We start from the raw sequence: 25,950 nt of genomic DNA, 5'->3' as shown, positions 1-25,950 counted from the left end.
CAGGTTAAGTACTGGACTGGGTATTTATAATAAACGGGAGGAAGAAGTACGGCAAGCCTTTTTCACTGAAGCAGGGGTAGCTCACTGGAAATAATTAAAAGTAACTATTTGAAAATACACAGCTATGCATGTACACACACATAGAAAATTCACTTTTGATGTGCTTTCGATTGAAAGCAAGCAGAGGATGCATGCGTCCTTATTATAATCACTGCTTCTGGATGCTGGCAAAGGACAACAGCATAGCTGCAGAGGGAAACGTTTCAGCGTCCTCTACAGGAAGCAGCGGTGGGGAAGGGAAAGACCCTAATTTGCTTCACAGAGCAAAGGGATTACCAACAGAAGTGCTTACCCGACATTCCAAGCAATCACAGCCTCCAAATCAGAACCATCAGATGTCTTTAATGTATAACCCAGTAAACGCAAGTGGCAATAGGCCCCAGGAAACACTTCCAGACAATTATCATTTTAAAGAAAACATACAAAAGCTATTTTTCACACTAAGAATCTAAGCTCAAGCCATTATGATGGTGAATTTCTATTATGAGAAGAAAGATAGGGCGTTTTCTATCAACATGTGGTGAAGATATATATTCAAGAGGCTTAGAACCAAGATATTCCATAAAGATATACTCATAATGGGAACATTTCCTATCCAGTCCAGTCTCTTTCTCTCTCTCTCTCTCTCTCTCTCTCTCTCTCTCTCTCTCTCTCTCACACACACACACACACACACACACGTGTGCTCACTTTATCAATCGTCTATGTGAGATGGATTCAGCGAAGAGAAAACTTTTCCTGTTAGACGTGAGCAGAAAAAACCCCTGCTAATTGAGTGACTGGTGCGGTCGGCAGCCAAGATGGTATGACTTTGTGTTTTATTGTCACATGTCATCTGCGATCCTCAGAGTGCCGACTAGTTTCCATCTATAATGGCATCCCAACAAGTTAGAAGGAAAGGAGTCGGGACTTATTTTGCTGCAGTGTTGTCTGTTTCTATAACTCAATATTGCTCTTCTAAATTCATATTCCACTGTTCATCTTTTACTTGTAAAACTGTTAAATCCCATTGAGGGCCTACATATCACAGCAATAAGCCAATCAGAAATGCAAATTCAAATCTTAAGAAATAAATAGGAAAAAACACACTAGGAAAAACATACAGAATGAAACATTCTTTTCCTTATGCTTCTTTACACAAGAACTAAGTCTACTTCCGTATGGAGAAAGTCAGCCCCACTGTGCTTGCCAGAGGGCAACAATGTCAAATGAGCTGGGGAGATGCCATGATAAAGGGCATCTACTATTCGAAGAGTCAGAGCATGTTCGCTGTATTTGGAGGCACTGCTGAAGTTACTCAGGAGGAAAATGAAGGGTAAAGGCTTCGATCAATCTCCACAAAGTCAAGATAAGCATCCTGGAGGCCATCCCGGCTGCCTCTGGAGAGAAGTGCATTCCCTTCTCTCCAGGGCAGGAAAGGATGGGCCACCTAGAAAAGTTACCACCCTTCCATGTACCATCGCCAAGGGCGCTCTCCATAAACCAAAAAACATAAACCGAAAGCTACTGGGGAAACAGATTAATTCTCAAGTCTGCATGCACTTTAAAATTCAAGGTTATTTTAGAGGTTTAGAATTAGAAAACTTTAGTTTTTATTTTGTAGAATTATAAGAACTTTAAAATAATTAACAAAGTATTCAGATAATCATTCATTTCATCAAAACTGCAATAAGAATTCTCTGTACTCAAACATCACAGATTAGCTTTAAATAAGGATTGTGGGGCTTTACTTCACTTTTTCCCCCCTCTGTCCTCTTAAAACGTGTTGGGGAGTATCAATATTAATACTGTCAATTATTTTTTCCTAGGCATAAATGCTGTTGAAAAGTAGAACATGAGAGCTCATGATTAAAGTAAAATTAGGTACTTATAACTCATCAAACACAAATAGTTTAATACATATGTAACAAATGTTTTCCTTAGCCCTCGAAAAGTTTCTTCATCTAATTTTGACCAAAAAAAAAAAAGAAAAAGAAAAGCTAGTTAAGTGAATGAAAATTGATAGCTTATCCAACCATAAACCAAAAGACACTCTGAATATACATATCCATTAAAACGAAAGAAAAGAATCACTCCATTCCAAAGTCATTTTGTGTCTCAGGCTCACATGACTGGTTCAAGTTGTAATTAAGAAGTAGGTTTCCTTTAAAAGCATGACATAAACCAAATGGAAGTGAAGTGCTATAAGCAGCATGGTTGTCAATGGAGAAACAAAAAACAAAACCATCTCTAACTTCTGTCACACATCCCACAAACAATAGCAAAACAATGGTTTTTAACACTTCATCTCAGAGTCACCGAAAATGAAAACCAATTAAAACCTGAACTAAAGTTGACGGCCATTTTGTGTAGACTTGGTCCACACCTGATACATGAAATTAGATTTAATCTTATTGGGGAGAGAGAAGTAAACTGCTTTTAGGTGATTTATTTTCACTTTCAAGTTGTTACTGGATTTGTTCACAGCAATCACTTCTATACCACAGGTGGCCGACAGCGTTTCCAACCTGCCTGTCCCATCTTCAGTGTAAGACACAAAGAGTCAATTATATCTGTGAAATAATGACTATCTCAGAAGTTCGTGTTGCCTGGCAACTAGAAGAAGGAAGTGGTGTAGTCTCCTGAAGATATTCCACTTACCTATAGTTCTGATCCAAGTGCATCTCCATGACTGTACTTTTAGCCAAAGGTGAGTCGAGGTGACTGCCATGTGATCCCTCATAATATGCAAACAGGTTGTCACATATACACCACCAACAGTCAGTTTAGACAAAACTCTGGGGACACACTCTTTTGCAAACCTATCTGAAGGTGTTCAATACTAACTTACATATAAATATTAAGTATAGATATGACTCACTTTAGGGAAATCTACTGGGTGAAAATCCAAGTTTTTTAGCAGACTTAGGTAACCAGAAATCAGGTGCAATTCCCAGTAACTAACAGTTTCTTTGCCTTACATAATGATTTATTGTAATGGTTCATAAGTCGAGAATCTCTGTACACATTCAAATTGAAAATATATATATATATATATAATATCCGTTTAGTCACATATTTTATGTACTATAAGCATGGCATAGGAACATCTGCATTTCTGCAATTTTTTTTAGTTTATGCATTTCTGCTATAATTTAATGCGGACAGCATGTTACTTACCAATGTGATTTCCATGATGCCTGCATTTTTAAGGAGCGGTGTAGAAAATGGGTGCCTACGGTCTTTTACACATTCTATCTATTAAGTACCAACTGAAAACTTAAGCTACAAAGCATTTCTGGGGGGAAATGAAGTCCCTCCCACTGGGATCAGCCAGCCAGCTTCATGGAAGCATCTGTGTTCTCCTCTATGCAAGACACACACACACACACACACACACACACACACACACACACACACACACACACACCATGGCTTCAATGACCCTAAAGGAAACAAACACCAATGGCTCCACTGGGAGGTTCATGACGGGTCTTGGCTGGATTCCTTGAGCGCACAGACTGACACACCTTTGCTCCCACCTTTGACATCCAATGACGACAGCAACAAGGCGACTTACCGGCCCGAAAGAATTGCTGTCGAAACTGTGTCCATGATGATCGCCCTCCACCCAGATGTGACCGCGAGGCACCTTGACGTAGCGGTTTTTGTGTCCCATGGTTCTAGGAAGGAACAGCACAGCCAATGAGGTTAGAACGGAAAAGAGAGCAAACAGCTGGCAAACAAAATGAGGAAGCAAACATGCTGTCACAAGCTGTAACAGATCGCTACGGGTTAGCCTCCACGCCACGCCAAAACTTCCCCTGTAAGTGACACGTGGTCAGAATTCTGAACCCCATCCACACTGTTTCCCCTCCCCACTTCTGTAGGTAGGAACTCTGTGCTTAAGTAAAATGCACTGCCCTGCCTAGTGCGGTGCAGCTGGTTGAGGGTCATCCCATGCACCAAGGGGTCACTGGTTGGTTTCCAGGTCAAGGCACATGCCCAGGTGGTGGGTTCAGTCCCCCAGTTGGGGTGCATGGAAGAGGCAGCCAATTGATGTTTTTCTCTCACATCGATGTTTCTCTCTCTCCCTCTTCCTTTCTCTCTCTAAAAAAATCAATAAAACATTTTTTAAAAAATACATTAGCACCAAATGTTTTGCTACTTAATTTATCCTAAATATGAATACCCTAAATATTTTTTTATGAAATTCAATAAGCCCTATAAAAATACTATTCTATTTTTCCCTAACTTTTAAGTCAATATTCAACTGTTGATCAGTGGTAATCTCCTTTTTTTTTTTTTAGTCAAAGAAACTTCCCAAACCACCTAACAGCACTTTTCATGACTTCTTAATTTTCTAAAATTCCAGATATATAAGCAAGAAAAAACCTCGGTGAGCTCGTGTTAGACACAAACTATTGATGTTAGTTGACAATTTCTTGTCAGCACTATTTCAGTTCATATATTACCCCTGAAAATGAGAAAAGGTTTAACCATTTCTGAAGACTGTTTAAAAATCAGTGGCCAGGGACACACACTTAGAGCAGCAGGAGGTGTCCTCACAGTGACGAGGTCATGGAATAAGGACAGGCTCAGGCCCAGTATCTGTGGCAATGGAGAAGGTGGCAACCATTTTTTCTTCCGTTGCCTAACTTTTTCAAATATATTAATTAGGCTAAAACATTCATGTCCTTTGACATAGTTATTCTCCTGGTACAGATCCAAACAAATAATCAGAAGTATAAACAGATATTTATCATGAGGGTGTATAACACAGGCCTTTTAGAGCGAATATATATCTTCCTAAATACCCAACCGCACAAGATTGGCTAAATTATACTATCAGCAGTTCAATTAAAGGGACAGAATTAGAATAACATTTTATCCCAATTAGATAATAAGTTCTCTAGGGGGCAGAGACCATTAGCTGTTCTTATGTTTATTCCCCAAGGCCTTTGGGAAAATGCCTTGTCTAAGGAAGCTTTTCAAAAAATGTTGGTTGGATAACTGAATGCATGAATGTTACCCCCCAGTCTATAGAGTTAAGCTCAGAAATAGCTTGGCCCACGGTTCTTGGAGGTGGAGTCCCTATCAGACCATGTTTGTCAGCAAGTTGTATATGTGCAGAAGGATGCATAAAAAAGGACAACGAAACATCAATTGGTGCTACAGAAATTGAAACTATTCATTACTTAGAATGGTTTTTAATTTTCCAGATAATTTCAATGTTGAATTACTTTGCTTTCGATCAGTAAATCACTAATGCGAGGAAGCAATGTTGTGGCCATTACAAGCCAACAGTAATGAGTGCTGTTTATTTTTAATTACTCCTGGGAGGAGAGTTTCAGCTTTTAAAGGAAAGCAAAACCAAGCTGCACACATCTTAGCATCATAGACTCTGGAATATACGTGTTCGATTAAAATCAGCCTCTTAGTTCCTGGCATCCCGAGTGCTTTTCTCACGAGATGGCCTCTAAGAACTAATATCCCGCATCAAGTACGAAGGACAGTGAAAAGGCCCTTCTTTCACTTAACTGTTGGCAAGGCACCCTCTCCCAGGAAGCCCAAGCATTTGCTCACCGAGTTAAGACAGCTACAATGAACAAGTACTCACAAAGTAAACAGTTACCCATTGTGTCTCTTGGAATAATCACGCAAGCAGAATATGAACTAAAACCAGCATAAAGTCATTTCTGCACTGAAATGGGAGGTTTTCAGTCAACCATATACCAGAAAAAACAATATAAAACTCAGATTCAGTTTCAAGGTCACAGAAACCAAGAAGTCAAGACCCCTGCGATAGAAGGTGACAGGATGATAAAATGGCCACTGGCAGTTACAGGTTTCCCTGCTCACCATCTTACCTAGAAAGTTTCAGTTCGCCCATCTCTCCATCCTCTTCTAGCCCTTATAAGACTTTATTTTTCCTCATTGCATCTACTAACACGTCACTCATTGGTTTCCTTGCTTACTGCCCATCTCCCCCCCCCCCCCCCCCCCCCGCCCGCCCACAGCACGTAAAGCTTGGAATTTTGGCATTCTCGTTCACTTCTGTACCCCCTGAGCCCAGAACAGAGCCTGGGGTAAGGTGCTCAACAACCACTTGTTACATAAACAAACAAATGAATTAATTAAGTGAAAAATACGATCACAGAGGCAGAATAATATAGTGGAAATTTCGCAGAATCTAGAAACAGATGAACCAGCTTTTAATGTTGATACTGTTACTCACAAGCAATCCTGTGCAAGGTACTCAGTTTTGACTTTAATTTGCCGGTTTTCCCCATGGAATGGGTAGGCCGTATCCTGCCTAACTGGGCTGAGATGAAGGTTGGTAGCTAGTTGAGAATGTAACGGAGAGGTTGCTATAGAGCATCGTCTCTGCAATCTGCCGGTTGGGGCTTTCACACCGGACTTAGCACTGTCCAGTTTGCGTGACCGTGGGCCAGCTGGTGAAAGGCTACGTGTCACTTTCCTCATCTGCAGGACAGGGCACCTACCAGCACCGAACTGAACAAATTGTTCTCTGAAGAGAGTGGCATGGGGTAAGCCCTTGATGAATGGATTCTCTTAGCATCGGGACTGTGTCTGAAGTGCTCCATACAGCCTTGACGTATGGGAAGAACCCGCTACGGGGCAGTTACTATGGCTATTGTCTTCCTTTGTCCACTGTTTGCTTTCATTTCATAATTCAGAATGTGTTCAAGCCCCCACTATCTATCAGCATCAGCCTCTCAAGATGAGCTGAGCTCTGCTTCAGTGATTTCTTTCCCTACAGTTGCGCTGTGACTGCAGACTGTTTCTAATGGCACAACGAATCTTATTTTTCTTTTATTCCTGTGCCCTCTGGGATACTCTAGAACTGTCTGCCTGTGCGTGTTTAAATGTGCAGAGAAGGTGAACGCACAACCTACCTGTTTAGGTTTTCACCTACTAACCGCTTTCACGCCTGCGTGCTGCGATGCTAGTAGACAGGGGTCTACCCACGTACCAGACAAGTATGAAAGGACTCTGAGCCGTGCAACCCTGGTGAGATCCATGCCATACACACAGTGCATAGTCTGCTCCCCAGGCTGCAATCTGACTTTTTAAAAAAGAACCCAAAGTAGCTTTAAAAAATACAATGATAAAATATTGAGCTGGCTCCTTCCAGGACGGCCAAAGAAATGTAACACTCCTAATAGAACTCCTCCAGAGGAGGAATTTTAAATAGCTGCGCTCCCGAATTCACATAAAAGAAAGACAAGATAATCTTTTTGGGTGATTTAACACTTAAGTGAGGCATCAGCCTTCAGGGTTGTGTATATCTATGGCCTGCAAATAATTTTGGTTTTGACAGTCAAAAATGAGTTCCGTATGGTACTCTAACTACCTGTCTACAAAAAGGCATTTTTAGCACTAGCATTACCAAGACAAGTTACCAAGGTCTTACAAAGGGAATGAAGAATGATTGCCCAAATTTGATCTGACCTTGAAAACAATGGTTGCTTTTTAAGTCTTTGACTCCCTTGAGTGTCATCAGTTGAATACAAAATTATCTATGAAATCCTTGATACAACAAAAGGAACAAATTCATATTCAAAGAATTTCCCAAATATATACATATGCAGGTATACACACACACACACACACACACACACACACACTCACACACACACACACACACACACACGCTTTTTAAAAATATACATATATTTTTTCAATTGATTTCAGAGAGTAAGAGAGAGTGAGAAAGAGACAGGAACATCCTATATAATAAAAGGGTAATATGCAAATTGACCAAACAGTGGAACAACCAGTTGCTATGCTGTGCACTGACTACCAGGGGGAAGATGCTCAATGCAGGAGCTGTCCCCTGGTGGTCAGTGTGCTCCCACAGGGGGAGCACTGCTCAGCCAGAAACTGCGCTCATGGCTGGTGAGCACAGCGGCGGTGGCAGGAGCCTCTCCCACCTCCGTGGCAGCGCTATGGATGTCCGACTGACGGCTTAGCCTGCTCCCTGGGAGCAGGCCTAAGCCATCAGTGGGACATCCCCCAAGGGCTCCCAGACTGCAAGAGAGCTCAGGCCATGCTGAGGGACTCCCCAAGTGTATGAATTTTATACACCAGGCCTCTAGTCAATAATGAGAGAGGATCCTTGATCTGATGCCTCCTGCACACTCCCCACTGGGGATTGAGCCTGCAACCTGGGCATGTGCCCTGACTGGAATTGAACTGCGACCTCTTGGTTCATAGGTCAATGCTCAGCTACTGAGCCACGCTAGCGCGCGCGCACACACACACACACACACACACACACACACTCTTAATTAGTATTACTAAATCATGATTGATTGGAATATTTCATTCCTTTATTGTTCAAACCATTTCATTGATTTTTCTCATTGTCCCAGGGAGAGGCTGCCCTGAAGTTGTTCACTGCTCCCCAACCTGGACCCCTGGGTCCTGATTGTCCTGAAGAGACCTGCAGTGCAGGGTTCTGGACTCAGGAAGATCAGAAGTTAAGAGGAGATCTCTCTTCCCATCACTGACAGACTGAACAAGAAAAAGGGATTTGCCATCAGCAAAGGGAAACGAGTGAGCACTGGTCTATCCAGGGCTGGCATTGGCAACAGGAAAAATCTTCCTTGAAAACCCACGCCCTCCTGTCAGGTGAGATCGGGGCTCAGACTCACACCTATGTGACCTAGGGAAAAGATGTTAAGACCTATTCTTCGGAATTAACTTGAATTGGCCCCAGGAGGCTGGGAGGAGGAAATATAACTCTTGGGGAATAACACGCCAGCTCAGTTTCCAGGTTTTCTATAGCAAGTCCCAGCCAATAGGAACTCAGGATTCAAACTAACAGAACTCACATGCACATAACCAGTGTTAGTGAGTCAGAACTAACAGCAAAGAGCAGGTCAGACCCCAGGCCTTCAACAGTGAGTGTGCACAACACAGAATGTCAATTATACATGATCGAATATTTGTACAATTAAGAAAGAGAATTAAAAAGATGCACAAGGAACACTACCCTATTTTTAAAGTGCAGACATTTGAAAAAGAACCCAATAGGTGGACATAAACCAGATTAGTGTAAGCTAAAGGAAGAAGTAACGAACCGGAATATGTATCTAAAAATGTACTTAGTACATAGCACAGAGAGATGAAGAAGTGGAAACTATATACGAGCTGCTAGAGAGACATGGAGAACAGTGCTAGACATGGAGAAACAGCGTCCCAAAGGAAGGGGGTAAAAAGAAACAAGGAAGAGGCAATATTTGAAACAAGGACCGCAGGGGTAGAGGGTTTTCCAGGATTGCTGAGAGCAGGAATTCAGAGTCTGCAACAAAAGCGAACCAGGAGTAAATAAAGAGAAACCACCGCTGGGGACACTGATGAAAGTGCAGGACACTAAGGACTCCCTCCCCCAAAAACCCCTGAGACGCTGCCGGGGAAAAACACACCTATGTTACCATCGAAGAAATAAAGAAATTCGAAGCAGAGTTCCCTGGCTAAGGTACAATGCACAGGCAGTGTAATCCAGCCATTTAAAGTACAGGCAGTCCCCGGGGTACGTCGGACTCCATCGTTTTGTGGTTACATCCCATCTCCCATTTACAGTATTTATAAAAAAGTTCTGTCATTTCGACATGTGTACATATGTGCTTTATGTTTTTTATTATTTCTTTACCACAAGTAAAGGTCAGGAGTTGTTATCTTTCTTTTAAATTGTTTTACTGTTTCGCTTCATGACTGCTGTGTGTGTGCTCCATGTGAGTGACGTAGGTGCTAATGGAGGTGGGTTCCGATGTACAGTGAAAAATTGCATTACGTCGCCGTAGGAACGGATCTCCCAGGTAACCCGAAGGCCTACTGTATACAATTCAGTGAGTTTTAAACATCTGTACAATCACATAACCATTAGATCAAGATGTAAAACACTTTAGTAATCACAAAAGTGTCCTTGCGCCTCTCTTCAGGTAAACCCGCCCTCGCCTCCAACCTTGGCTCCGGTAACCCTGGCTGCGCCGCTCTCTGTCACGGCCGTTTTGCCTTAGCTCGCCTTTCCCATAGATGGGCTCATCCCATAGGAACTCTTTCACTGCCGGCTTCTTTAACTTAGTCTAAGGCCTGAGATCAATCCATGCTGTAGCATGTATCAACAATTTGTTACCATTTTTTTCTTAATAGTATACTATGGTATCGATACTATAGTATTGATATCCTACAATTAGTTTTTCAATTAAAAATTCATGGACACTTCGGTTGTTTCCACTTCGGGGCTACTGTCCATAAAGTACATCTGCGTATAAGGATTTGTGTGGACACGTCTTCATTTCTCTCGGGTGACTATCTGCATGTGATATGGCTGCGTCATATAGTAACTGAACGTTTAACCTTCTAACAAACTGTCAAACTGTTTTCCAAAGCAATAGTACCGGCAATGTAGGAGTCTCACCTACACTTGATAATGAACATTCTTTCCAACCTTAGCCATTCAGGGGTATACATTTCCCTAACGACTAATGTTTTGATAAAATTTCTGTGAGTTGCCGAAGCTGGTTTGGCTCGGTGGATAGAGCGTTGGCCTGCGGACTGAAGGGTCCAGGGTTCGATTTTGGTCAAGGGCATGCCCCTGGGTTGTGGGCACATCCCCAGTGGGAGATGTGCAGGAGGCAGCTGATCGATGTTTCTCTCTCATCGATGTTTCTAACTCTCTCTCTCTCTCTCCCTTCCTCTCTGTAAAAAATCAATAAAATATATTTAAAAAAAAATTTTCTGTGAGTTGCTTTCTTCTTTGGTGAACTACCTGCTAAAGTTTTTTTTCTTTTTTTAATTAAATTTGGTGGTTTGTCTTCTTATTGAGTTGTATGGTTTTTTTACTTACTCTGGAAAGACCTCTTATCAAATACATGTCTTTGCAAATATTTTCTTCTAACAAATATTTTAATTTTGATGAAGTTTAACCAATTCTTTTCTTTTGTGGAGCATGATTTTTATGCCATAAAAAAATCTTGCCTAATCAGAAGTCACAAAGATTTTCTCCTATTTTTTCTTCTACTTTTATAGTTTTAGAATTTTTGTTAATATGGTAAAGTTCAAGTTTCCTTCTTTCTCTCTTTCTTTTTGCATATGGTTATCCAATTTTCCAGCACTATTTTTTGAAACAATACTTTCTTAATTGAATTACCTTGAACTATGACTAAGTTATGTCTCCTGAAAATGTATGTTGAAGCCTGAACCCCAGTATTATGGTATTTAGAGATGAGGATTTGGGAGATAATGAGGTATAGCCTAAGTTCTAAGGGTGAGGCCCTCATGATGAGATTAGTGCCCTTATAAGAAGGGACCAGAGAAGAGCTAGCTTGTGTTTTCTCTCCCCGCCTCTTCCCCACCACCCACCATGTGAGTACTTATACCAATAACACATAGGAAGAAGGGAAGTGATTGAAAATATTTTCTCTATGGTTTTTGAACTTTTCTAATGAAGAGTGGAGATATTTAATATCTTTACTTTGTTCGGTATGCACTGAAACCATTTTAAGAGTAGTAGAAATGTAATCTATATATAATGTTCCAGCCAGTAGAAAATTTAAAAATCTCAGTTAACACAAAATAATTCAAAAAAACACATAAAAAGGATAAAGTGGGATCAATAGAAAGTACAAAGTAAGATGACATTGAAATATACCAGTAATCATAATAAAAGTAAATGGACTAATCTAGGTAAGAGAAAAAAATTTTCCAATTGGGGGAAAATTCTAGCTTTATGCTGCTTATAAGAAAGATACATAAACAAAAGGACACAGAGAATTTGATAATAACAATAACACAACTAAACAGGGAAATAACAGTTATATTAATACCAGACAAAATGAGAGCAGGTCTCTGAAATGAGATCGAAGTTTCCCAGGACCTGATCGTGAAACACAATCGATGGCTGTTTTATCCTATAGAAGGATTTGAAGCAGGGAAGTGACCTAAATTTTGTTTCATAGAACGCATGGTCAGAGTCAGCACTGTAAAAACTCCAACTGTCTCTTTGTTATCACAACATGGTAAGAGTTTTTGCTGCTCAATATATTCATTCTCTCTCCTGACTCTCAACGCTGCCAATTGTATGTTTGCTTAGTAACTAAATGCTGAAGTACGAAGACTCAATATCTTTCCTTGTACCTTGTATCGAGTTAAAAATAAAATGTATGCAATTAATAGATGGTGAATCGAAACAAATGTAGTAACAATTTCTAGGAAGTTGAATCACCCATAGCTACCTACAAGTAGTTGTTTCTCAGGATCACAGTTGAAAAGAATATGGTTCCTCTTTGCACAGAAAACACAGAGGCGAAAGCATGTAGGTGAAGCCTCTGAGTGAGCTGGAGGAAGGGCACCGATGAGAGAAACCAGATCCCATAGTTTCCTCTCATTGTGCCATGGATCAGGACTACTTGCGTTTCCAAAGAATAGGTCTTAACATCTTTTCACTAGGAAAAAAATGAAATGTCATTTTTTAAATAGACCGCATGCTGTTGCTAGGTGATCAGAGCAAATCTATTTAGCTCATTTAAATTGAATGTTAGATTTATACATATTCACAATAAAGTTCAGAATGAATTTTATAAAATTAATATGAATGCTCTTAGTACAGCTCTGTTTTTAAGGGATGGATATTCCTGATATATTTCTTTTCCTAAAATACAATTATACAATAAAGAACTTAAATGTGACAATATTCCTGAACATATAGAATGTTTTATCCTGTTAAACATACATATGAAAAATACCTTCGGCTGCCCATGAAAGTCACTGCAATGATAGCGAGAATTTGAGAAAGAGGACATTTAGCAATCACTGGGTTCCATCCATGCTGGATCAGGCATGTATATAACATGGACTTGATCTGCTGAGTATCCCAGCAGTGGGTGGCAGTTTATGCTGTCTTATCTTGTGTGTCATGCTTAGTGAGTGAGGAAAAGCTGATGAATTCTGTGACAGTAGAAATGCTGGTATTTCTTTCTTGATATAATTAAACAACTATTGAATGACTACTCTATGAAACAGTATAAATGGTGTGGGTGAGAGCACAGGAAAGAATAAGATGCCGTCCCTTCCACCAAGATTGTAGTTTATACCATGATTCAAAACATAAGCAACACAGTGGTCTATACAATATATATGGCAGTCTAAACTACTATAGACAAAATTTAACAAGTTGGAAGTATCTGCAAGGAAATAATGGGTGAATGGAGGAATAAATAATGAATAAGTGTCGCATTTTGCTAACTGCATAGGTGTCCTAAGGATGGTACTAATTTAGACTGGGAGAGTCAGGAAAGGCGTTATAAAGAGTTAAGTTATGAAGAACAGGTAAAGAAGGTAGCATGGAATTCAAATCCCATTTCCCTTACAGAAAAAAAATATGTCTTTCTCCTTAGTGCATGATTTCCTTGAGACATGTAACCATAAATTAAGGGACATACTTTATGAGTCACTCTGTAATGAAGACATCCAGTCATGATAACTGTATAGAAAAAAATGAATATATTTAAATTATTTCATTCTAAAGACATTATTATTGATTTTTTTCTCTTATGATTTTCTTTTCATCTTTGGCATTGCTTAAAAAGACTTTCCTCAATCCTGATCTATATATGTAGCTTCAAGATTCTTTTGTTATTATTTAAAATACTGGCTTTTTTAATTAATGAGTTGCAGAATTGTGTACCTTTCCTTGGTTTACATTTGGTGGTTCAGGGAACTGTACTGATCAAAGAATTTGTTAATGTTGGTTCCAGGAGGATGCTCATTAACAATCATTTCTGTTTAAGTTCTGCTACTGAAATGTCCTCACAGACAGATCTCCAAAAAAGTCTAGTATGTATTCCACAGACCGGGAAGGTGTGGGAGAGGCGAACTTTCACTTCTACCCTTGAAAGGTTTCCATCTGGGCCTGAGAAATAAATGGACATGACACAGATCAACCAGAGAAAAAAGTACAGCAGGTCCTTAAACAATTTTTAATTCACACTGTTTTTTATAAAAATTAATGAGATGCCCTAGAAACTTAACACTGGCTTATATCAATTAGCCCATGGTAAAATTGATTTTGTCATCCATTAGCTTGCTTTAAGTTTTAGAATCCATCCATGATGATAAATGAGGACTTAATGTATATAAATTTATATGTTTTATGTGACATGAGAGTCCTCATCAGAAATGAAGGACCCCCCCCCAAAAAAAAAAGAAAGAAAGACCCAAAGACAAGGCAGAACCTACATGCTGTGCAGCAGGCTGAACAAACAGAAGCAATTACGGAGGAGTACTAGTAACTGAATATCATGCAGGGAGGCTAAAGGAAGGTAAGAATCACTTTAGAAGGTCTGCTAGTGTAGAATATTCTTGGTCTCAACTTCGTGTTCTTGGTGACAAGAATATTACTTTGTTTCTAGAATAGAGAGGATGTCTTTCACATGAAAACTTCATCTCCTATCTTTCCAGTCCCTCTAAGTCAAAGTAATCCTTATGCCCAGTGAAATATTTTGGGGTGGTCTATTCATTCTCCTTCAAAGGTAATGCAAAAACAAAAAACACACACAAAAACAACAACAAGAATATAAAGTCAAATAAAGAGAACAACAACAAAACATATTCTCAACTTGGCAAGACACTGCTCCCCATCTGTGATTGAAATTAAGAGAGGACGTTGGGAGAGTGGGGGTGCCCGCTGATGGGCCCAGGCTGTTGGGTCCTTCCTGACATAATTCATGAAGATTCGGAACACACTCTCCCCCTAAAAAATCAGTGTTTTCCTGGATCCATTGTAATAACAAAATTTAAGGCACCATCCTGCCTGGTCGTCAGAATTAAACTTGTTATCCTCCTTTGGGTAGAATGTTCTGGAAACCTGCCTTTGTATGATTTAATGTTTTTAGGCCTTCTAGGACACAAAGACAACTTTCATCAAGGCATATGAACTGGCTGCCTTCTCTTCTTCTGTTCTTTAGGAAAGCCTGCAATTTTCTTTTTTTGAGCACTTGTTTCTCTATTAACTACTCATTATCACCTACAATGGCTATAAAACCCTTTGATCTTCCAAGTGTAGCATGATGCAGGCTCTTTTGAACATAACTTTTCATTTCATATTTTTAATTGCCATTTTTAAAGTTTTAATTACCTACCAATAACATTTCTATATAGAACTACATCACAAGAACCAATTAGACTTTGTTAAATGTGCACTGAAATCCTGCGTTTTACATGATCACTATTGCAAAATAGTGGAATCGCCTATTTAATGTCAGCAGGGATTAGTTTACTCATCAATCGGTTTGCCAGCCGAATATTCCTTATTATATCTTTAACGGTTTCATTCAAATAGCACTACAGAGAGAGAATATGCTTTCTTAAGAGTACCAGACTAGACTGCACATTTGGCAACTCTGGGTTATTCTTCATAAAGCGTCGATATGAATAAAATAGGTTTTAAGTCATAACCAACAAGGGATCTTGCTAATTCAAGCCCAATTGCTTCAGTGTTCAGGACCCGGTCCATAACCCATATGAGAATGTCTAGGATAACAGCATCCTAATGTAAAAGGTGAGTAAAGGCTTCAAAGTCATAAGTGGGGTTTCCCTTCCCTTCCCACAGGACAATGCCACGGGGGCAGGGCCCCTGCCTCTGACTGCTCTGGGCTACAAGGCATGAAGGAGGCTATGGTCAGACTGCCTGGAGCCAGGTCCCCTTGCTGTAAACATGAAGTTGACTTGAAGCTTCCTGGGATGCGTTATTTCATGACTGTCTTTGAATATTTGCTCTCAGTGACCTGAGCCTCCAGCAATTCTCTCTGGCTTTTCTATTACGGAGGAGAAAATTCAGGTGAGGTTCAATTCAGGTACAAAGCACAGAAAGCCGCTTTTAATGTGGCCACTTCACTTGGGGCTGATACTTCTTTCTGAGGCCTAATCATATTCGGCGCACCCCTCTGTTTGGGGGGCTCGCTACAGAAGCACCCCCAGGGAAGCGACGCCTGATAGTGGTTCGGCTTTTCGGCGCCAGCACATCTTGGTTACGGGGCTACTTGCCAGTGAACGTGAGTCCAGGAGAACAACGTGTTCCCGTTTAAGCACCAGAACCACGCAATTAGCATAATCTCTGTGCCTTCTGATTGGATATCTATCTCATTCTAATAAAAGCACTCCTGTTTCACTCTTATCAAAAACCATCCCACTTAGAACATAAATGCTCATAATTACATTCTCTTCAGGATTACAAATTACCTCCTTGATTAGATGAAATAGGCTTACCATGGAAACCTCGGCGTCCACCTACACCTACTTGGCTGTCTACCGTCTCGGGTGTGTTTAAATTCAGTGACCTGCCTTGCGGTTGCATATATTACTAACCTCTTTCTCTCCTACAAATGATCAGTTTCACCACAATCCCTAAAAAACAAAAAAACAAAACCACATTTTTGGAGCTGATCATTCCCAAGTCAAAATTCTGTGTGGTCCCCTTGTCCTATGGGTTCTAGCCTAGGCACCACGAGAGTCTTCAGGTCATTGTCAAGTGTGCGATTGTCCTATAGACTTAGTCTGGATAGGATGCTCGGAGTAGAGAAGTTTATGACTTATCCTTATAATTATACTTGAAAAGACTGTCCTCTAGCATCTTCCTCGTGCTAGCAAATCAAGTGTGAAAAGGAGGAGTAGATACACTCATCATTTCCTCTAAACTTCTAATTCCAGTTTTTTTCTCTGTGCAGTTGTTTCTAACAGACATCTAGAGGAACAGGTGGACAGTCTTGGGAGGTCTGGGGGACATTGCATAGTGGGTGATATCTAACACTAGAAGATGAATTGAAGTTGGTAAAAAGAAGATTAGGAAAAGGCATTTCAGGCAAAAGGAAAGCAAGTTCAAAGGTAGAAAACGAGAGACCAGAAAGCACCTCATGGGTTAAAATCAGAAGAACCCTGGAACTGAGGTCTGGCTAGTTATTGACGTGATGAGCTATACGGCACCAAATTTCAAAGAGATTAGAAATCCTCTCATCCCACACAATCCAGATCACCATTAACTTCTTTTTAAGTTGGCACGGCATGGAATTATACCCAAAAGATCACCATTCGTTTCTTAATCATACTGCCATATGATAGAACATAATGCACCATTAATTCACTGCTCTTCTGAGATGTAAAGCCATTCCCTTTGGGTGTAAATCCAGGAACTGAAGTTCTGAGAGTCCTGTCTACACCACACGCACACCACGCTGTTTGTAACCCCCAGGGTTAGTCTCTCCCCATTGGAGTGAGAACGTAAAGATGTTTGCGACACAACAGGATACAGAATCCTCCTCGGCTCTCACGGCTCTTCCCAGGCTTTCAGTTGTCTCACCACATTTGACAGCCCTTTAAAAGGAAAACCTCGCTACATGCTAGTTTTCAAAACAGCTGACTGTTCCTCTTGCTCACGCTCCACCAATCTGTATAACACTCAGTGAAATCGGATGTGTACGGTCACGTGTGGGGGAATAACCACAGCTGGTGTTTTCAGGCATGCAGTTTGGCCGGGGGAACCAAAGTAAGTAGAATCCGCAGAACACAACCTTGAGCGAGTGGGTGTTCTAGGTCACAGGCCTCAGACAGATGTTTTGCGGAGGAACGGAGAGAGCGAGTGACTCCAGCTCGTCAAGGAGAAGGACCCGTGCTCGAGAGCGCCTGTTTTGCTTGGTGTGGCAGAATGGTGAGCCAGGAGAGCCATGCCACTGGAACCTGAGATTGGGCCCGGGATCGGGATGAGCGCTGAGCTGGGCTCCGACATCAGGCGCTCAAGGGAAGGGGCAGTCTGAGCGGGACTCAGAACAGGGAGCCTGGAGCCAGTGTGCCTGGGTTTGAAAGCTGCAGCCTCACTTACTAGACTTGACCTTGGGCTACTTACTCAACCTTTAGTGATTCAGTCCCCACAAGAGAAAAATAAAAATTCCTCATTCGTGGGGTGTTTTTTGGGATGAGTTAACGTTGTAAAATATGTGCGTAGAACAGAGTCTGGTCAAAAGGCTCAGTTAATGTCACCTTTATCATTATAAAGCCAACTCTATAACAACACTGCCAGCCTTATTACTAAGCCATAATCATGACTTAACGTATGTAATAAACCTCTGTATTGATTTGTTGTTGTTCTTATGAGCCATTTAAAGGTTTTAATGAAGAGCGATCAGATTTGCATTTGGGAAGGAACCAGGACAACAGTGAGAGAGAGGGGTTGGGAGTGGGAGTGGGTAGGGCTACGCCTGGCTGTTCAGACAGTCCATCAGGAGCTGTACCCACAAAGGGATTCACGCGTGCATACTGTAGTAGGTGCGGCTCATACACCCCCAGGGTGGACAGGGAGAGGTCAAGATCAAGACCCACACGTGCGATAGAACAAGGTAGTGCTTGCCGCCTGCCCGGGTGTGGCCCATGGATGAGAAGAAGGGATGAAGGCCTTTACCGTGGATGCTTTATTCTTTTTTCACTTTTGCCCCATCCTACAGAAATTCTTCTTCTTTTAAATAATTGAATTTTGGGGTGACATCGGTTAATAAAATTATATAGGTTTCAGGTGTACAGCTCTACAACACATCCTCTGTATAGTGTATTGTGTGTTCACCGCCCCAAGTCAAGTCTCCTTCTACCGGATGCTTTTTTCTACACAGCTACACTCCAGTCTTACACGCCCTTTCGGTTATTGGTAAACTCAGGAAAGTAGTAAAAAAGTCAAAGCAGGTATTTCTAGGAAATCCACAAAACCAGCTATTTAAGGCGAAAAAGCCGTATCTTTACAAGCACTAGCTCTGTATCCAGCCACCTCAGCGTCCAGGGCAACCTGGCCCCTTCCTTGTTAAGCCATCAAACTTCTCTCTCTTCCAAATTATTTATCGTTTTGGATCACTAACCCACACAGGCGCTGTGAGAAGGCCAGGCATGAGAAGGTTGTGGGAGAATTGTTTGAACATCTTTCCTGTGATAGGAACTTGCTGGGTAACTGACTTAGTGTCCACTCTACTGAGAAAACCCTGCCCACGGAGTCGAGTGGGAAAATCACGATGCTCCTTCTGTTGAAACGTAAAAGGCTTTGAGGTTTTAGGCCTTTCTGCATGGAATCTTCCCTGGGACTGGGCAAGTATTGATACTTAAGATGTATGTTAATATTGTAACTCTTCAGAATCCAGCAGTAGAAGAGACCCAAACACTTATTCAAGACACACCTCAAATAAAACATCTACAGTTCCACATATTTTAATAGCTTTTACTATTGAAGACAACTCATAAATGTGAGTGATTAGCAATTAAAATTAGAATATACACACCGCCACAGAAAAGGAAATTACTCAACCAGGGGTGTCATGCTTTCTCATCAATGTTTACCTATGCCATCTTGTATGCTAAGCAGTTGAAATCTAAAAGACAGAAGTTATAAAAATGCATCACTTCAAGTTCCGCTTTAAGAGTAAAATTAAAAGCACATTACAAAATGCAAATGGAAAGGCATTAATTTATGCCAACACCATCTCTCCCTTGAGGGTTTCTTAAGCACTCGGCCAACTCTACTTCAGCAGCCACGCTCTGGTTCCAATTATGTGGAAATTATTCTATCTTCGTGGACTTGAAAACAGAAGAACAAGAATAAATCACTGTCCCCGTTCAAACAGTACATCAGGAGCTGGACAAACAAAGGGATTCGCACATGCAAATGCTGAGGCTTCTAAGAAACCACGTGGGCTGCAAGGGGCTGAAAGGGAGTTTGCAGCCTTCTCTGGAGGTGGCGTGTCCAGTGTCTACCATTGAGCAGGACGGGACTCATGCTTTCACCTCCCGTCCTGACAACAACATCCCTATTCTCTGCTCTGGCAACACAAGCAAAATATTTTCTCTAGTTCTACCCACACTTATCAGGGAAGAAAGAGACAACTCTGACTGCTATCTGCTTCCGCCTGTCTCATCCTTCAATTTCTATTCAAGGGTTACCGGCAAGTGCGTGTATTTACTTCAGGCGAGGGGTGGAGCTGTAAATGTGCATCAAAACAATTTCCTCTACTGAAATCGCAGTAAGTGCATTGAGAACTTTCTCCACTGGAGGTAGAAGGGTTCCTGGAAGAAGGGTTCCTGGTAGTAGAAGCAATATTAAAGCAGTGGGCTGGGCACCCGCTTCCCAAAGCGTAGGTATAGCCTTGACCCCTTGACCAGTACACTCCTTTCCAGTATCCCATTAAAATGCAAAGGAAGAAACAAATATATTTTTTTAAAAAATCAAACCAAAGGCAAAAACTCGCAAGCACGAGGTAAATGAAAGAGGGCTGAGTCGTTCATCCCTCCTGCTTCCTTAAACAGGCAGCTTGGCTGCCCCTATTAAATCTCCAAACGCATGAATGTTTTGGCTCAGAAAGTATGATGGTCCGCCCCGCAGAGGCCATGCAAACGGCACAGGACAGAGCACGAGCGTGATCTCAGCACAGCACCTCTAACGACCGAACACCGATAAGCAACGGGCGTGTCCAACAAGAACAAAATGGCTGGGAAACGATAATGCAGAGTTCAACTGTTGCCCGCTGGGCACTGATTACAAATAATGGGCGAGAGTTCAGGTATGATGTTCATGATGGCTTTGGCTTTAAAAACAGTAAAATACATAGAGGCACATGCGTATATACGTCTATGAGGATTACCAATTCTAGAAGGAGACACATTCAAATGTTCAGATTGTTCACCTCATGGGAACGAGATCATGGGACCCTTTTTTGTGAAGTGAAACTCTTAGCTTTCTTTCAAACAACTCAGTAGTTGGGGTTTTTCAATGTCATGGAGAAGTGAGAAAACAAACACAAAGGCTGAGTAGGAGTAGAAAGCCAGAGACTTTCTGGGAAGAGGCTGCTATTTGCTCCTGGATTGATGATCGAGGCCTACAACCCCTCTAAGGTTGAGGGGGGCACCTCTGCTACGGCCCCAATGTACCGGACATCAAAGCCGGGTCCTTCCCAAGCCATACCACGAGAACCTGTCACCTGCATCCATTCAGTCACGACATGTCCCAGTGTGCAGCACAGACGGGAGGACAGGCATGGCTAGAGAGACAGTGAGTGGGTAGTGGCAGAGGGCATTTTGGACATTCACATTTCACAGTAAAGTCCTATAAGAGAGGAAGAGTCAAAAAGAACTGTGGGCACCGTACAGTTTGAAAGCTGCTCTGTTGTCAAAGAAACTCCGAAGTCTGGCAGAAGGTTGTGAGGACACGTCTAGTCTTCCTCACAGTCAGAGAAGAAGTAAGAGGAGATGTCTCACTTCTGGCCAGGAAGGTCCCGATGGATGAATAACCACTGGGTACTGGACAGCAGGTGAGATGCTACACATATACCTTGCCCTTTAGCTTAAGATACGCCAGCGAGATTCAGTGAACACTGAAGGGCCAAGAACAACCCTGTACCCAGTGGGTTAGCAAATAAAGGCACAGCTAAGGGTCACCTTCCTCAAAACGCCACAAAGCACGTTTGCATCAATGAAATGATGTGTGAGAAGAAAGCATCTCTCTGCATAGGATTTAGAAAAGGGTAAAAGTTTAATAATACGCTGGAGGCTCTTTAGTAGTGAAAGTCCTCCCGTCTCCTAAAGAAGTCCTAACATATAGGCTGAGTAATGAATGAAAAACACTCATAAGGCATTTCTTAACCTGAGGTTAATGGTTTGACATGGCCAGTGCTTCTGAAGTTCTGTCACCTAAAAAAAAAAAAAGTTTGTTAAAAGGCTAACATCATATGCAATGTCTCTAGCACTCTACTGCCTTTAAGGATATGTTGGTACAAGTCAATCAACTGTAAGAAACAACTAAAATCAGAATTAGAAATCAGTCCATCTGTCCTAAGGTTTGGTCGTGCACACCAGCTATAGGATGAAGCAGTGACTATGGTGATACTGGTGGGTGAAGTGAAGTTTTTAGAGCAGAGGGTGCCTCTCCTTTTTCTTTAAAAAAAATGTATTTATTGATTTTTAGAGAGAGAGGAAGGGAATGGCATAGAGAGATAGAAACATTGATGAAAGAGAAACATAGGTCAGCTGCCTCCTGCACACTTCTGACTGGGGATCAAGCCCGCAACCCGGGCATATGCCCCAACCCGGAATCAAACTGGTGACCTGGTGGTTCGTGGGTCAATGCTCAACCACTGAGCACCACCGGCCGGACTAGGGCGCCTCTCTTGTAATCCTTGGGCAGCAATCAAGCTTTCATAGTCTTTTTGTCATTTAACCTTCCGAAGAACCCCACGAAGGTAACAATATTAGTTCATATTGTAGAGGAAGAAACTGAGATCTAGAATTCAGACCCAAGTCAGTTTGATTCCAGTCCATTCTCCTCAACTGAACAATACGAGAGAAAAGGGAAGAGGGAGCTGTAAATCAATACTTCTTTACTTGCATCTGCACTTAAATGTGTCTCTGGAAGAAGGGGAGAGGAAGACGGAGGGCAAAGTGGAGGGTAGTACTCATCCTACTGCATCGTCCAACACTTCTGAACCATGTTAACAGATCGCATATTTAAAAAAATAAATGACAGAAGAGAACAGTCGTCTAGTGAAAGAAAATTTTTAAATCACTAAGAAATAACAAGAAATAAATAAAAATTTATGAGCAAAAGGAACAGCTTTAAGAATAAATAAAATCATATCAGACGTAGAAAGCAAGGAAACATGGCAAGTACTAGTATTAGGTGGCTCCTGGAGTGAGGCTGACCTTTTTGTTGCTCTTTAAATAATAGTCAACCCTTCCTTGCAATGTGCTAACTCACTCCTCCCACTGCGCTTATGACCATCTGTCTGACCTCTGACCTCAGGCCGAGGGAATATTCTAGTGCTCTATGTGGGACTCTCTCCCTCAGGCATTTCTCTCTTTTCCATTCGTTGTTGTTCTGAAAAGTTTGATAATGTAGCCTAAGAGAATGTAAAAATTAAGTGTCTCAAGATGCAGATGATGAAGTTATTACCAATAGTTATTAACTTGTATTCTCTGCATGATATTTAGGAAAGTGAAGGCTTTCTGTCCTGAGTGCTTTGCATTTAGACTTAGAATTAGGAGAAGGAAATGTTTATCACCTCTGATAGCTATTCTTAGGCATAAAACTATAAAATTGTAACTTCCACCATAATCCTCCCATCTAAGATGTGTGATAGGAGGGATTCTTACTGTTACATATCCTCTTCCTAGGATCTTCCTTAATCAGCCACTCCTCTTTTCATTAAAAAAGAATCTCTCCAATAAGGTTCACAAAACCATGAAATAAATTCTTATCGATGCAGCGACTCAGCTTGTCATTATTATCAATTAGCATTTTATCAAATCGTTACAACTACTCAATATGCCAACCGAAGGCGGTCCTTCATCATTCCCAGAGACACATGCAAATCCCAAGAGATAATTGAGCAGATTAGAGTGAACAACAATAACATCCAGGTCACACCTCAGGCCCTTCAAACAGCGGCAGCCACAGCGCATACTAAACGCCCCGACCACGAACAAGGTGTGTTGATGAAGCCAAAATGAGTTCAGGCCCTTCCTGGGATGACCCCTGTCCATCTGTTGACTTTTGCACAACCTCCTATCTGCGGTGTATTTCCTTTCAAACGTAACTTTTATTTCCCTACTTTCAGTAGAATGTGTAAAAGCACAGATGGATTACTGGTCATTAATTTTTAATTGATTTGCCCTATCACCAAAATGACCCATGAGAGACAGACACAGGCCGGGGTAGAAAATTGTGGCGAAGGTATACTGAACTCACCTAAACCCGTGGTCGGCAAATCGTGGCTCACGAGTCACATGTGGCTCTTTGGCCCCTTCAGTGTGGCTCTTCCACAAAATACCACGTGTGGGCGTGCACGTACAGTGCGATTAAACTTCATGGCCCATGCGCAGAAGTCGGTATTTTGTGGAAGAGCCAGTATTTTGTGGAAGAGCCACACTGAAGGGGCCAAAGAGCCGCATGTGGCTCTCGAGCCGCAGTTTGTCGAGCCGCAGTTTGTCGACCACTGACCTAAACCATCCAGGTATCAGGATTTCAATCTTAGAAGTCACAGATGGAGAAGATTTGACTTTGGGTGGTGGGCACAGGATGCAATAGACAGATCTTGTAACATAGAAACCCACACCTGAAACTTATATGTTCATGTTGACCAATGTCACCCCAATAAATTTTTTTAAAAAAAGAAGAAATCACAGATGGAACTTCGAAGGAGCAGAATCAGCGGATATATAGAGCCCGTGCCACCCAAAGCTGTTCTCATGGAGACATCACAGATTTTGGGGACCATGTACATTTAATTCTGGAGAGCAGGGAGGGCCACTTGCTGGAACCCTCCAGTGGCAAGGGCTTCAGGGAAGTGTCTACCTCACGGCTTGTTCCCCTTGAACTCTGGGGAAGACAATAAACCAAAAGCTCTTACAGAAAAGGTTTAGCATACACACATTGCCCCCCCCCCCCCCCCCCACACACACACACCCAAAATCAAGTTCAATGATTTCCTGGGGAAAAATCTACAAATAACTATTGTAAACTAAGGCAGTAAGAAAACCACACAAATTTAGCTTCCTGCCTTGGGGGGCGGGCACCCCAGTTAGGGACTTGGTGGGATGTGCCAGGCTCTGTAGAATATAAGGCTGCCATCTTGCTCTGAAGTGTAGCACGAACAAACAGTATGGCTTCCCTCTAAATTCTGGATGGCATGCTTCTCTCATTGTTTACACCTTCCTCTTATGTGTAACAAGACAGAGGCTGGAAACTCGCCCCACTGCATGCCACAGTCAATAATCAGAGTTTCACCAAAAGTCAAATCTCCTGGGGAAGAAGCCAGCCTGGGGCAATTGCTATAGTGACCGTGCCCCTGGCTAGGCCCCCAGGCACTAACATGCCCCGCCAGCAAACCTCTCTTTTGAATAGCAGTTCTTTGACTATAAAATAAGGAAAAAGAACACATAAAAGGTGAGTCATTTATGGGTCACCCATCAACTTTTAGTGATAAACAATGACAAGAACGATTCTTGATTTTTTTCAAGAATAAGTAATCTTGTACTATTAGAGCAAACTTCTCTCTTAACGAGAAATACAGGAAATTTCCTGCTGAAAAGCACTGTTTTGAGAATTAATTAAAATCAAGCATTTGACAGGGTTGCTTACCCGGTAAATTACCTTTATAGATGAAAACAAAATGCGCTCATCAGGTGTCATCAGTATCCCACAAAAAAGAAACAAGCAGAGGTAAACTCTTATGAGAAAAGGAAACTGGAAAGTGGACTCACAAAAAGTGAACTCTTAGATATCATGGATTTTATCTGAAAACAAACTTTCCTATGATTTTACTTGTAAGGGACATTCTACCCCTTTAATAATAGGACTTCTGAAAATGCTTCACTAAGTCTACTCTATTTAAGCATGACTTCTTCAGGAAGCAAAGTCTATCAGATAAACTTTTCCCACAAATATTAGGTCACAGCTCACGATTGGTTAATAACTGAAATGTGTTGTCAATACATTGCTAATTTAGCTAAGCTGTGACTCCAAGATCTCATTTTTTAATTAGAACATGACTCCCCATCACCGTGACTTGAGGGCATGTATTTAAGCATCCCTTCGAGATCGCCTGAAACTGATTTCCCAGAGCCTTGGTTAATGAGAGCGCTGTCCCAGTGGACCACGGATTACTTCCCAGTGTAGCCTTGTTTCCACTGATTGACAGCCGAAGCCCAGATTCACTCCTGCCCAGCGCGTCCTCCACGGCCGTTCAGGGAAATCAGGAGCCACCCTCCTCAATGGCTTTAAGGTAGCATTCATCTCGCCGTGTCCCTCAGTGCCACGGCGACCTAATTGAGCCTAATGCGTGACAAAGTAACAGCTCACAGGACTAC

At 41.7% G+C, this 25,950-nt stretch overlaps 1 protein-coding gene across 5 annotated transcripts in view; it reads right to left on the bottom strand.

The window, feature by feature from the left end:
- Window positions 1-25,950, bottom strand: part of IMMP2L (inner mitochondrial membrane peptidase subunit 2) — a 493,454-nt gene that overhangs the window by 99,231 nt on the left and 368,273 nt on the right. For 4 of the 5 annotated variants that reach the window (XM_036327299.1, XM_036327300.1, XM_036327296.1 and 1 more), the window contains one exon: window positions 3,620-3,722. In XM_036327299.1, coding sequence (XP_036183192.1) covers window positions 3,620-3,722 — 103 coding nt within the window. Of the gene's footprint in view, window positions 1-3,617; window positions 3,723-16,434; window positions 16,474-25,950 lie in introns of those variants that run through there. The other variant, XM_036327301.1, reaches the window with a different exon arrangement.

Source organism: Myotis myotis, unplaced genomic scaffold, assembly GCF_014108235.1.
Source record: "Myotis myotis isolate mMyoMyo1 unplaced genomic scaffold, mMyoMyo1.p scaffold_m19_p_11, whole genome shotgun sequence".
NCBI lineage: Eukaryota > Metazoa > Chordata > Mammalia > Chiroptera > Vespertilionidae > Myotis > Myotis myotis.
The sequence above is the reverse complement of the archived record's forward strand: the minus strand, read 5'-3'. Positions and strand labels throughout refer to the sequence as shown.